Genomic DNA, 15,462 nt, shown 5'->3' on the forward strand with positions numbered 1-15,462 from the left:
TCTCATAAATCTGCTTAAGAATTTTCTATTAGTCATCAGTCATCACCCTTATTTTACAGTCAATCCCAGTCTATCACAACACCCTCAGCTTTGAGTAAACCTCAATAATCAATATTGCTTTTTCATAAACAAGGTTTTTTCATGGAATGACATTTAATTATTCATGTATGGTGACTGCTTTATCCTGGTCAAGGTTATTAGGGTAATTTAATGTACCAAATCCACCTGAACGACGTTTTTAAGAGATGGGTGGACACCAGAGATTGAGGATAAAACACACACAGAAGTGCAAAGTGGCTAATAACTGCCCTTTGCTCAATCAATCAATCAATCAATCAATCAATCAATCAATCAATCAATCAATCAATCAATCAATCAAGGTCTCTAGATAGAACTCTTTATTAAAGAAAGTGATAATGATCCAGTGGTACGTTACACTTACAGCATCTTGTCTGATTATACATTCATGTAATTCATCAGGAATTAATGATCTTCAGGTCATTCCCTTCATTAATTTTTCTTGCCTTCATTAATACACTCTAAATATTTAATCAGCCCTGTCTCAAATATGATAGTAAATGTTACTGTAGAGTTTGTAGCCAATGATGATGATAATCATGAACATCATTACTATAGTGATATATAGTCAAATTATAGACATCTATCTATGCATGGTGATAAGAAAATTATAATAAACTACCATTTAAATAGCTCAGTAGACAAGCAGCTTCTTTTGTGCCATGTTACTAAATCAATAAATAAAACATAGCACATGAATGCATTTGAGTGAAAAAGCCCATGTCTATTACAATAAATATGTTGAGGATTAGCGTGGAAAAGAAGTACACTTTGTATTATAAATATTATTATAAATAACTGAAAAGTATATGTTTTATTTATAGACCTAAGTGCTCACTTTGATGCTCCATTTAATGCTTAGAAATATAACTATTTCCAGCTATAAACTCTAGAGAGATTGAACAGAATTAAGAAAAGCCTTTCTGGTTATTTTGATTTGACACATATTATGTTTTAATAAATACAATAAATTAATTATTAAGATATGAAAAATGAACAATTTCATTCTGGATAACATAAATTTTCAAAATAAATTGTATCTCTCAATACTTTTGAATTTTTATAATTCAGAAAAACCAACATGTCTACTATCTTTATCTATGCTAAAGTATAACAGAAATAAGTTCATTTTATTTATTCATTTATTTTTTATTATCATTATTTAAGTCTTTTTATACTGCATGGTTGTTTCATCCAGTTACACACTAGACAAAATAGATGCACTAAAAAACAAACAAGCATGTAAACAAACAATAAAACAATAAGAAACACGCACAAAAAAAAAAAAAAAAAAAAAAAAAACTAGACCAAACATCTGTTCATCTGTTTTTTTTCACAGTTTGGTCAATTACAAAGCAACACACCTACTAAACCAAACCGTGAACTGAGTTTAACTGATTTCCACCAGCTAGCACTGGATTTGCCTGGATATAGCCTAATGCTCCTGATTTCTGTTCAGCCATTGGAGATTGACCAATCATCTACATTTTGTCTGGAAATACTTTGCTAGTTGTGCCTTTTCTTTATTATTTAAATGAGCAAATATGGGTGATTTATTTATTTAAATATGGGTGATTTATTATCTAAATTCATTTTTAACATAGAAACTGTTAGCATGTCACCCCAATGTTTTTACAAGGTTATTTTACTTATACTGTCTTGTATTTAAATGAGTAACAAGGTTGAAAAAAAAATGCTGATGGTACATTAAAGGGGTCATAATTAATTAATTAAATTAAAAATTAATTTTTACTATGAGTTAAACTATCAATCATAACAAAAGAAAAAAAAATAAATAACAGTTGGTTATGAGACATAGTCTGTTGGACAAAGGTACACAAGACACATGGAGAAATATTATTTCATAGATGTGAATGTGTTCAGGTTAAAGTGTTGATTGAAACTAAAATTCATATTTACATTTTTCCTAATCTATAAAAGATTCTGTTGAAGCTGGTGTTTTTAATTCCACATTATTCTTTAAAAGGTATATTCTGATCTATTAAGAGATTTGACATGCAAATATCTATAACGATTCATGAATATGCATTTATGCAAATTGTGTCGTTTTGGTTTGGGTTTAAATGTTCCTCGATTTGTGCGTAAAAATTCATGCGGCGAAGCCATAGCGCCATCTCCTGGTATAAATTACATATACTAGGCCTGTTCTTTTACTTTCTTTCAAATCATATTACTCATAAAATGCAAATAATTTATGATAAGTCCATGCGCCCTCTGCAGTCAGGAATAACAGTGATCTGTTCCAGGATCTTGTAGCCCTAAATAACAGGAAGATCAGGATAAGTGACTTTTACTAATGTGTGAAAGAGACAATATGTTAGTAAGCCCGTGTAAAGGAACTGTTTGAAGTAACTGTCGAACTGTGATTGAAGTAATAATTGTGTTCAGCATTAAACAAGAAGTTCGCACCAAAGGGTTTTTAGGTTTCTAGGTTTTAAAATGGTCATGATTAGGTTATTCTACATTTATTGCACATCTGTGCACATATGGGGTAGCATAGGAGTGCATATAATTGCCACACTACCTCACATTTTTAGGGTCCAAGGAGCTTGTACTCTCATGCTTGGGTTCTTCAGTTTCCTCTCACCACTCAAAACCATAATGGTAAAACATAAGTGAACTGGATAGGATAAATTGCCTCAGCTGTGAATGAGTGAATCAATGGGTGTGGTGATAAATGATGCACTGATTGAAGGTGATAAGACAAATTTATCTTGATGGTTCTGGCCTACCCTGAATCTGATGGATCCCAGAAAGTGTTTGGCTTGAGCTAGCTTTATACTTATTATGAGATTAGTTATCTGTTTAAGACAGCCTGATTTATCAAAGTCACACCATTCCTGGTTACATCATTACCCTGTGTGCCACCCATACTATGCTGGAAAACGAAGGGTACAAAGGACCGTGTCTCCAATGATATTCAGTGCTGCATAGGAATGGCGGATAATTCTAAAATCTTCACTTGTGAGGTCTTCCAAAATCATGACATGTGTAGATTGGACTGGGATTAGACTGGGATTGGACATTGTAGGACCTGTTGAGTCTGGAAGCTGAGACTGCAGATATATCCTCACTCGTGTGCACTTTTACAGCAAGTAGACTAAAATTGTTTTCACACCCATCAGTCAATACTTTCCTGGCTATTGTTTTTAGCCACTGGTGAGTTACACTAGTGAGTTGTACAGGTCACATCCTGGGCTTTCAATGACTAGGATAATAAAACACATGTGGGATATGAACATCTCACTGTGTCTCTCTGTACAAGTCAACAATGCAGTGGAACACTGTAATAATATTCTCAAGGGCTGTGTCCAGAGAGCAATCCTGTAAAGTAAACTGTGGCAAACCCATGTCACAGAATTTCTGCTCCAATATCTCATCACACAACATGCTACCACAGGTATTGCACCAATTGAACTGCTCAAATACTAGCTGAGGACAAACCTACATGTGTCTCCTGCAATAATATCAACTTGGAGTGATGCAACATTGTGCAACTGGCTGGCAGCTCATCAAGCCAGGGTGCAAGAATACACTGACAAGAAGTGAGAACAAAGTTTCACACTCCAGAAAAAAGGGGAGCCCAAATTCAGTTTACCAAATACTGTGCTGGGACAAAAGGACAAGGTACTTTCATTCAAAAAGCAGTTCAAAATTTCTGAATGCCTCAAACCTGACACTCTGCAATGGACAAAGACAAATGTATATCGACAATCAAGGGACACTGCAAAATGAAAATACTCTGGTGGCCCAAAATCCTGTAAAATACAGACAGCTATGAGTGACTGTTTTGTACAATATTCTGGAAGCAACACTGTAGTGGCATGCAGGCAGAAACTCTAAACAATGTCAAGCATCAGTCTTATAGCTGAAAGGTTTGGCACTGTAGGGAAGAACAGCAACAGTCTCTCTATGTGGAGCTAGTGGCACTTGGGATGTGTTAAGGGTGCCTGTGGGACGTGTCACTGCTATAGTTAAAAGAGAGGCCAGAGACTAGAGGTATGAGTTAGAGGTAAGCTTCCACCCGGACCAGGACATAGATGCTGTATAGTATTTTATCTGTGCAAGGAACCTTCTTGACCTGTTTAATTAGACTTACTTTTCCATTAGATTAATATAATCTTATCATCTGTCTAGACACACTAGATAATATCGCAGATATCACTTTTTGTGTTTTTGTTGAGATTCATAATAGTGTTATTTAATGACTTGGAATAATGTACATGCAAATGAGATAATATTCATGTGTTAATAAATTCTCCTGGGTGTTTAGAACTGAGTATTTGGTCTCCACACTTAAATGTGGACACAAACCGTTAACTGCACTTCGCTCAACATCTCTGTGATTAAACCTTCCTCGCTTATAAAATAACTATCAATATCAAAATATTAAAAGCAATTCACTATAAACTGGAGCTGTCAGTTTGATTTAATACTAATGGATCATTGCAGACAACAATTAGTCAAACATAATGTGTTTATGAGAAACATACTTGACTACATACATAAATTTGCAATGCAATATAACTTTTTACAAAATCAATAAACAATCAAACAAAACTCAGGATATAATTGCATATGACATTTAAACAATGTCCACTAACTAAGAACTAAATAAGTCTTCTTACTAAATAAGTTTCTTACGGATACAAACAGTGCATTTTCACAGCATCAGCAAATTGCTACTCATACACAATGACATACACAAATGCATATAAAATTATTGCCATCCTTCATAAAAATGAGCAAAAATGATTTATAACATAAACAGTAACCACCGAAGCTCACTTTGTTCGACTCAAACTATAGTAGACTCTTATTTAATCACTTCTTTCAAACATATATTTTCCAAACTTATCGACACCCCTAGGAAATATTTTAATATTGAAAAAAAAGGTTCAGGTTATCCCAATATTATGTTTCACTATTATTTAAAATCTTTTGAACTGCACAGTTAATTTTTGTGTAATTTTTTATAATAAGCTTCCAGAGAGCTCCACTTGCAGTGGCTGAACTTTATGGAACATCATTATAATTGCACTTGTGTATTGTAGTCAAAGAGTCCAAAATGTTGTCAGAAGGGTCCTCTAGAAGTGTCTGGATCCCTCTAGAAGTGTCTCCAACATTGTTAGATATTGTTAGATACAGAGACTAAATGTTGTATTCTCTCCAGTGCACTCTTCATACTAACTGTTTATGTTTGAAAAAAATACGATTAAATAAAACCATACAAAGTCTGTGTAAGTTCAAGTTCAAAGAATCACTTATAATCACTAAACACTAAAGTGGAGTGTAATTACATCTAGATGAGGTAATAAACAATGTTTTTTCAGAAGTACAATAACCAAAGGCGGTATGAAGTAGAAGAAAATAAAAAAGAAATAATAATAACAGAATAATAATAATAATAATAATAATAATAATAATAATAATAATAATAATAAAAAACAAATCACATGGCAGACAATGGTCTCAATTCTGGTCCTGCCAATACATACTTTGTGGCAGTGACCCAGATGGAAAACTATTTAGAAGACAAGATTATGCAGCAGGATTGAGTGTTTTATTTAAAGCTGGCATTCCATATGTCAGTCAGAGATGTGGTACTGGACCTGCGCAGAAGCCTGATGGAAAGGATGAAGAAACTCAAGCTCATCAGGCCCAACACTGCCACTCCAGCAACAAGAGCACTCGTCACTGTGTCCAGTGGTGAAGAGGGGTCACTAGGTGATGCTATTAGTAAATCATGGACAGAGAAAGGCTTTCAGTAAGAAACATATTTATTTTTTTGTTACCAAATTACACTTTTTAACACAGAAGTACTTGTCAAATCAAAGCAGGAATTAGTATCGTACTACAACTCCCAGAAGACAACACCGATTACAAAAATACCCGTAGCAACTTCAATACCTCACGCAAACTAACTTTGTTAAAATTGAAGGTTAAATTTGAAGTGAGCCCTTCACCATCACTCATTGTACCAAGCCATTCACATTTCTTATTTTTATCATTGTCACAACCAAGTTCCCAATAGTGCTGGGATATCCCTGGATGCATGCACACAACCCCCAAATCTCCTGCACAAAATGAGAAATCACAAACTGTTCATCACCTTCACTGCCCATTCACTGTCTCTGACAGTGTATCAATATCTATTCTGTGCGCAACTTCAACCACAGTCAAGAGCCATGGAAAGTGGAGTATCATGACTTTAAAAGAAGAGAGCCAGTGGACTACCACATGTATCATGGCACATATGACTGTACTATTGAGTTTATGGAGTTCCTTGCCTTAATGTAGTTACCTTTTGTTCACTAAATACACCCAGGTCATGTACTTAAACATCCAAGAGGCTCAGATACAGGGGTAGATTTAGCCCTGAACTTTGCCCTTTCTTCTACATGAAAAAGAAACCTATAAATCAGGACTGGATTCCTCTCCCCTGGAAAAGTTATTAGAGGCCAAAATCTTTATTGGGGGGTCTGGGGGCATGGTGTATTTGTATATAGTACACATATTACTAGGGTTTAAAAACTTTAATACAAATTTAATCAGGATTCCCTGCATTCTAAAGGACCCATCACCATCTCATTGTATATCAGCTATAACCCGAGACATTAATTGGGAGAAAAAAAAGACACAACTAAGGTGAGAGCTAATGCATAGTGCCCAGCAGACAAGAAATACTTGCCTTCACACCTCAGAAAGTTGATCACGTGGACTCATACCTCCTTAGCTACTGGACACGCTAACATTGACAGAACTTGTCATTTAGTGAAAATACGGCTGTTTTTGTGGTCTGGTCATGCTCTTTTTGTGGCCAAGCCAATGTACCCAGAACCCTGCCTGCACTACTCCCCTTGCTCACACCACAGTGACCATGATAATATATTTTCTATATATGTTGACTTTGCCAATGACCGCCCCATGTCTCCAAACAATACAATAATTATTGGTAATAATACACCATTCAATTTACAGAGTTCAATTACATCCCAAGTTTGGATGACTCATGGAAAAACATTGGGTTCCAATAGCTTAACTACAGAATAACAACCAATGGCAAAGGGGATGGAACCAACAAGGAGATAAGCTGATTTGGGGATGTTCTGTGCCAACAGTCAGTATGACCATGCATGATTCCTTCCACAGGATTCTTTCTGGTACTCTGCTAGAATAAAACTGTTGTTAGCATTGGCTAATGTTTCAAAATCTTCCTTAGTGCGTTGGGTACTGTTAATTTACCTTAAGCAACCAAATTGGTGTGATTTAATCTGTGTAAAGTATTTGGGTATTATTGGCACCACTGTATGCTAATAAAGCATGATAAAACGGGTTCTGAGAGAGAGAGTAACAGAGAGAGAGAGAGAAAAGGAGAGAGTGATGTTTGTTTCAACATCAACATCAAATATTCAATGTGTTTTATCATAGGCACTATGCAATATATCTGGCAAAATGTTGGGGAAGACAACAAGATCTTTTCCTGGGTCAAAATACTAGATTTATTAATAATACAAAGTTACCAAAAATTGACTTTAAAAAAGATCTTACCAAGCTGTGAGTTGGTGGTTGAGGTTTCATCTACAAAAGAAAAAGAAATGGACAAGTTATGGTAAAGTGGAAGGCATGTTTATATGCACAGAAAAAAATGTCAAAAGTTCTTTGAATGGTCGAAATGCCCCAGAAACGATTTTGCCTATATTTTCATTTTAATGCCATAGTTCTTGAAAAATGTGTCAATTTCTCCTCGCACTGCACCCCGCACCCTCCGATCTACCAGCACTGCTCGACTGGTTCCACCATCTCTCAGGGTAAGAGGCAAGTATAGTACAAGACTCTTCTCTGTACTGGCACCAAGGTGGTGGAATGAACTTCCCCTAGAGGTCCGGACAGCTGAGTCACTGGCTATTTTCAAGCGGCGGTTGAAGACCTACTTATTCAGGAAACACTTCAACTAGCACTTCTTTCATTATCTTTTGCATTTAAAAAAAAAAAAACACACCTTTGACACTTTCATTGTAACTTTGAACAAATGTTTTAAACTCATGGTATCTTAAGTATGTAACTTAGTGAGCCAGCATTAATGTATTCAATGTTAGAGATTTAAGCACTTATGTACGTCGCTCTGGATAAGGGCGTTTGCCAAATGCTGTAAATGTAAATGTAAATGTAAATTTCTTGATAAATCATCAGTTCAAGTGTTCAGCCAATTAAATGCTCACTAGGTAATATATGTCGCTTGTCATGCTATAGTATAGTAGCAGCACTTCATGCACTACAGTAGCAACAATTTAGCAGCAAAAAAAAATGTTATCCTATAGTTATCTGCTTCTTGGCTGAGGAAAAATGATTGGAGTTTATTCATTACAAATAAAGTGGAATTTGTGCATGTCTGTGGATGTGACAGGCACTTTACAACTGAGGTGTGGCTTATCTCGTATTCTATTGGTTGTTGTAAGAATCAACCGTGCACTTCAACACTCTCTGAGCACAAAATCCCCAGGACATTCCACAGTTCATGGTACTTAATGACAACTTAATGATAGTTTGCATTAAGACAAATAACCAAATAAGAAAACTGATGAACACTGATGAACTATTATCTCACCACCTCTGGTGATTATAGGGCCAGCAGTTATGACAGCATCTTCACTGGAAGCATGAGAAGGTATGGTGTCCTCCCTCTTTCTTCTTATTCCACAGATCTGAGATCAAAACATTCAAGACAGACGTTAACTATTAAAATTATGTCTTGCTAAGAATGCCTATATTTGGTGTCAAACTGGTAATACAATAACAAACAGAACACAGATTTACCGGCATCAGCAACGCACAGTCATCTACCCGACACAACTTTGTGACACAGTGCAAGAAGACAGTGGACATCTTCTGGTTTTTGTGTTTCACAAACCGGAAAACTTCAAAGGCGAAGCGGCCCATCTGACTTTTCCCATTTTCAAAAACTGTGGTCTGTGGGTCTTTGTGACATCTATTAGGAAAATGAAACAAAGAATTAGACTATCTCTGAACACACACACACACACACACACACACACACACACACACACACACAGATAGAGAGAGAGAGATAAAGCATTTTATAAAAGGCCATTGTTAGAGATTTGTATAGTGAGTGGTTGGTTTAAGCAGGTAATGAGCTCTCTGCTGGTATTGCGCATCCCTTTACGCACCACTTTAGATAATGTGAAATTACCCGAAGAAAAGATCGTAGCGTATCTCATCATTGGGATTCCCAGAGGGGGTGGTGTAACAGTAATCCATCAGTATATTCCACCTAGGGGGTGGGGGGAGAGAAACAACCCTTTGTGTTAGCGTAGCCAATCAAATATTTGATCTTAAACATTTTTATAAAAATATGTAGATGCTATATATGATTTAAATAAGAGAAGTGAAACATTAAATATGTATTTTGTATTCACGTTTTGTCATAATAACCATATTTGTTCATTGATAATTAAATTAAATTATTCCTCTTTTAAAGTCTCATCTTTCTGAAGGAAGTAAGTGAGTGTCATGAAACTCTATACTGTATTTTATAACTAAGTTCATCTTAAAGTATTTTGAATTTTTTTTAACAATACCTCCTATCTAGATTAGTGGCCTTGACAGCAGCAAACACTCTAGTCTTCAGAGCCAGACCAGCCATGGGTATGGACAACTGCTGACTGAAGGATGAATCCTAAAATAATTCAATTATGGATTAACATTCAGTCAGATTTAATTTACCCATCAAGGACACAATAACCATTAAAATAATATGCATAGTGAAACAATGAAAACAAGTGTAGTCTTTTATTTTTAGGTCAGAGCTGTCAAGTGGTTAGATTTTTCTATCACATAATGTACTGTATCATTTATCAAAACTCTGTAAATAAGATACGAGCCTAAAATAGGGAACATTGTATGATGCAAATGATACACTAACTGCTCTCTTTCTCTCTTTATAAAGCAAAATAATATCAGATTCACTCACATTGTATAGAATCAAGCTCAAGGTGCTCACAAAGGTGCCATTGTTGTCTTTTACTGCTATTGCTGCTGATGATCTTGAAAAAGCACAGACAATATGTGCAAAGAAAAAAAAGTACATTGTATTGAGGTATCTGTATGTTTGCATGTAAAAACGTATCTAATATTTAATTGTTCTAAAATGATCTAAAAATTGTACGGTGAGCAAATAGCACACTTCTACTCACACCCTTTATTTTAAGTAATTGAAATAAATAGATAATTCAACAGCTATACAGAGGAGAAGACTTACGATGCCAGCTGAGAGTTGTTAACCAGGTACTCCAGAGGATAACTGCAGCTGAATTTATAAAGCAATCCTGGCAGGTAGCTAATGATGGTTGGAGGGTCAGGGGTGTCAATGTAGCCTGAAATATTCCCTATTTGTACCAGGGATATATTCCCAAAAGCGTTGTTGCCCTGAGCTGCCGAAACCTGCAAAAAGATTTTTTTTTATAAAAAGTGATATATCTCAATATTTTATTAGTATTATTTCACAGATATTACTGCTAATTTTAGTCATTAGTACAAACTACTCAACTCACAAAAAAATCCTAATATTTTTTAACACTGTTAATTAACCACAAATAATTTAAATACTGTGTACTAGGGGCTTGTCTTCTTCTGACCAAGCAATCACATTAATATTGAACCTTTCAGCATGTCTCACCACCAGCATGTTTCCACACGCCTCCAGTGTGCTGAGGCTGATACTAAACAACACTGCTGTGGGGAACGTGTTGTTGTTGATGAAGCCACGGCACTGAGCATCACTGTGATGCCCATTCAAGGCCAGATCAGTATCAGTGTAGCCCGAGTAGAGCACTGGACAGAAGTTGATCTTCAATGTGATGGTCTGCACACCACAGTACACAGTGATATCCCGCTCAGCTTCAAGTAAAGATAAAATAGAGGAAAAGTTTCAAGAGCAGCTCTTGGAACAAAAGAGAAACTGCAAAGCTCAGATGTTTATATCTGCTTACCTGGAAACCTACTGTGGAGGGCAGGATCACAGTTGTAGCCATTAAACTGAGTAAAAGCCAAAGGCATTCCATGTATTAAAAAAAGGAAGAGGCATATTAGCTCCATGTCAGCACCTGGAAAGATGGTTATAGGGGGACCCTTTGAAAACTTTCATCCAGAACAACATAAAAAAGAGTGGTAGAAGTTTGTGTCACTTACTGATATCTCCTTAAGCAAGTCAGTTTAGCAGAACCCCATGTGCTCCAACCTACTGCCTGCAAGCGACTGGCTATGCAGGCTCCAAGAAGATGGCATCTACAATCCAGCAGCCTGATTAGGGCCAAGACACTGAGTCATTATCAGAACTCTTCAACAATATGAGCTGTCCTGAACAACATGGGAAAATGCATCAAATTGGAATGCCTTGAACAAATCTTTTCACAAGCCTGGAAACATGAAACTCTTTTACAATTTCCCACTCATATCCTTATGCCTTGATCTTCACCTGTCATCAGGCACTAATGTCTGCACTCAGCAGGGGGCTAAATCAGGGAATTATGTTTTCATCAGCCACTGAAGGGGCTAAACGAGCTTTTCTCTGGGTCTGTCTATCAGGACAGGATGGATGGGCATGCAGCTGACTTTGACGCATTGGGCCTCTGGTTCATCTTCTGCATCAAGCAAATTATCTGCAGCTAATGTTGTGCTTGATGCTAAGTTCTAATTCTTGTTTATTACAGTAAAGGGATACCTGGAAGGATTACACAAATGCAGGCCTTTTTGTATCATGGTACGCCATTGCTGTCGATCACCTGTGAATATACATAAAATGTCCCTTATTCTAATTATGCTTCAAGTACATAGTATCCAGAGAAAATGCCTGCCTTCTTCATTGGTTCTGTATGTCCGTTTAACTTCCTGTATATGTGCACACCAGTTTTGTGTCTCCCTATCAGCTTCCCTATAAGTTCTGCCATTTGTCGTCCTTGTTGCTGAACATTGTGGTTATGTTTTTATATTATATTATATTATATTATATTATATTATATTATATTATATTATATTATATTATAGGTTTTATTTTTATTTTTGTGAGTAGTGTGGCTCTGTTAATACTGCCTCATATTGCCTTAGTTTAGCTAGATTTCCTTGTCTTGCCTTGTCTTCTGAGGTTTGTGTATTAGTTTAACTAAAGTACGTCTGCACTTAAATCTTCCTCCTGAGGACATCATTACAATTTCTTATTCATTTGGATAATACATTTAAATAAAGACTGGAATGAATTACCAACTAATATCAGACAAGAAAATACATTTTGAAAGCTCATTTTACTCAATGGCTTTATTTTATTATACTCTATTTCATGATAATGATTATGATAATGATGACAGTTACACTTTGAGAACAACTTGATTCTTCTTTTTTATTCACCTTTTTTTTTGAATATTGTTTTGTACTTTAATCCAGGCCTAGATGTGGTGTCCATAGACCTGGTAAACTGCTTTTAATTCAGCTTTTAAGACAAGTTTATTTAAGTTAAGTTTATTTGCCATTGTTGTTTCAATTTTCCATCTGTAGCTCTTACAGGTGAAGTGGAGGTCTCATAGAGTTACTTATTCTTAAAGGGAAAAGCAGAACGGTGTTACTATAGATATGATGTGCTCTGGAAATAGCAAAAAGCAGAGTTGCAACATTGGCAGAAAATCAAAGCAAAAAACACATTCTACCATGTAAAACTGTAAATTTTCATTGTCTAGCTGATGAGTGTTAACTACTAAATCACTATATGTGGTTGTATATTATTATAACTATTAATATCTTATTTAACACTCTATACTCGAGAAGGAATTAGTGTTGGGTCCATAGTGAGCTCATAGTTTACGATGACCCATTAGCTCCTCAGGAGCTCTCGGTTGCATTATTATAAACTGTTGCAGAAAGGACATCATTTACATTTACATCATTTCCTGTCCAGTGTCACCCAAATAAGGATGGGTTCCTTTCTGAGCCTGGTTCTTCTCAAAGTTTCTCAAATGTATTCTTCCTAGTATCATCTCATTGAGATTTCTTTGCCGCTTGTCGCCTCCGGGTAATTCTAAATTTCAAATCAATATTTTTAAATTCATTTTAAACTTTAAATGTATGTATTCTTTTGTTTATTTTTATTCTTATCCTACGTCTTCTTCTTCTTATTTTTATTTCTTTTTTCTTTTTTGTTTCTATACTTCTGTAAAGCTGCTTTGAGACAATGTGAATTGTTAAACGTGCTATACAAAAAATTTAATTGACAATATAACACAGTAGTCTGGGAAACTCTGCCACAGGCTGTGGACAGGTAAACATGTACAGTATCAGCGGAAGGCTAACACTGTTTAGCAGTGGGTGTTTTGACACACTCATTGTATTCTAGCATGAAATTTCAAATCCACAAATAGCGCTCAAACATAGTAACCAGACCACTCAGGTTGCTTTGTGCACAGTGATACTATCATGCTAGAACATGTTTGGGCTCCTTAGTTGAAATGTAATCTGACTAAAGCAAAGTAGCAAACAAAGACATTCTAGACAATCATGCGATTCTAACTTTCAGGCAACAGTGTAGGGAAGGCCATATCAATATTACAGAATATAAATATTCTGTGTAAATATTAACTCATTAAAGATTGTTTATGCTGTACCTGGTACTGGATAAAGCCTTTAATATCAAGTAAGTCATAAGGACATAAGGACACCAAGTGAAATACAGAAGCTAATCACTGTCTGTGCATGTTTTATTAGTATGCACCTGCTGGAGGGCAGCCAAAAATTATATGTTAGGGGTTCCATAGATAGTTGGGTACAGCACTCACTCCTCCAATCCCCTTTGTATGACGATGGGTGAAATGTGCCAGGCACTTCAGTTTGCACTTAGTTGGCACCATGTACAATGGCTTCATGCCAAGCATCTGACCATTTATCTCCATTATAGCATTTTCTGCTTCCCCTGTACATAAATGTACAAAACCTTTGGAGTGGCCACTTTTCATAATCACCTGTCAAGTGTAGAAAAGAGGAAAGGAGCCAGACTAGATATAGTATGCTAAGGGTATTTCAGTGTAATCTTATTGCAGAGCTAATAGAATTATAGCCCAGATTCAAGAAATATAAAAGCTAAAATAAAAAAAAACGTGAGAACTCCTGTGTAATTGCTCATCATCCACCCAGGGATACAGGTTCTTAACATAAAGCTTCATTGCTTACAGAATGGTGTTTCAGTATCCAGTTTCAGTATGCATGTCAGCTAATGTAAGGATCCAGCTGATAGCCAACCACTAGATAGCATTGACACTCATTTATGATTACTGTATTGCATTTTACAGAAACAGCTCTTTCCAGACATTAGAATGTGATTATAAATCAGAACATTTTATTACGTCTATTGTATTGGCATCAGAATTATTACATTCAATACTGTTATATTATCACATGTACATTTTGCAGTAAAAATGGAGTGGATTTGGCTGTACTGTAGATCAAAGATTAAATAATTTATTAATTATAACGATTAAATATTTTCAGTATGATGGCATATTTAGACTTAAATTATAACATTTTTTTTATTTTTAACTGCCTATTAGTAAAAAAATAATTATTAGTAAAATAAAATGTGAGGGTTAAACTTTTAAGGGTTAAATTTTCAAGGCTGGTTACCATAAATTTGAAGATTTTTCCTTAGATAAATCTTCCAAATAAACAATAAAAATGAACATAATTACATAAAAAGTAGCAAATTCAGTTACAGACAAATTTCTTTTGCGGCTGTAGATGATGGACATCAATAATGAAGTGATTCTGATCGCTGCTCTGAAGATAATGAGCTCCAAATTCTACATTAAAAATGTCTTGCTTTTATATGCAAGCAAGCCTGTTTTGTTGACATGATGCACATGAATAATGTGTTTACTTAAACTTTCCCTCAACGTGCTTCTTTTGTTGAACTTTTCATTTGTCATCAACAGTCATTTCTGTAACCTAATGCTGGATAAATATGTAACTACAACACTGTTGGGTTACGTAAGTGACTAACCCAGTGTGCTGTAACTACCCATCATGACCCAGCCATGTAATGAATTTTAGCCATTTTTATTTATAAAATAAAGCAAACTAAATCAAACTGTATTGGGAATGTATTTAGTTCATTTATCATTCACTCATCCTTAAAGTTTTATTCTAGTCAGGGCTGTGGTTGGCATGGAGCAGATCTGGAGCATCCAGGATACTACAAGAGTCCACTGAAGGGCACCATACACACATACTCACTAATGATCATATGGAATAATGTAGCCAAATTACCCAGGTGGCTTAACATATAGTGACTGGATTATGTAAATA

General features: G+C 35.5%; 1 protein-coding gene across 1 annotated transcript; it reads right to left on the minus strand.

The window, feature by feature from the left end:
- Positions 1-5,662: 5,662 nt before the first annotated feature.
- On the minus strand, positions 5,663-11,217 carry zpld1b (zona pellucida-like domain containing 1b). Its single transcript, XM_060888455.1, has 10 exons — positions 11,112-11,217; positions 10,799-11,019; positions 10,382-10,563; positions 10,094-10,166; positions 9,702-9,799; positions 9,314-9,394; positions 8,917-9,088; positions 8,708-8,804; positions 7,651-7,680; positions 5,663-5,832 (listed from the first exon to the last, which is right to left on the minus strand). The coding sequence occupies exons 1-10, from the start codon at positions 11,215-11,217 to the stop codon at positions 5,663-5,665; spliced, it is 1,230 nt and encodes a 409-aa protein (XP_060744438.1).
- Positions 11,218-15,462: the final 4,245 nt, after the last annotated feature.

Source organism: Tachysurus vachellii, chromosome 15, assembly GCF_030014155.1.
Source record: "Tachysurus vachellii isolate PV-2020 chromosome 15, HZAU_Pvac_v1, whole genome shotgun sequence".
Classification (NCBI taxonomy): domain Eukaryota; kingdom Metazoa; phylum Chordata; class Actinopteri; order Siluriformes; family Bagridae; genus Tachysurus; species Tachysurus vachellii.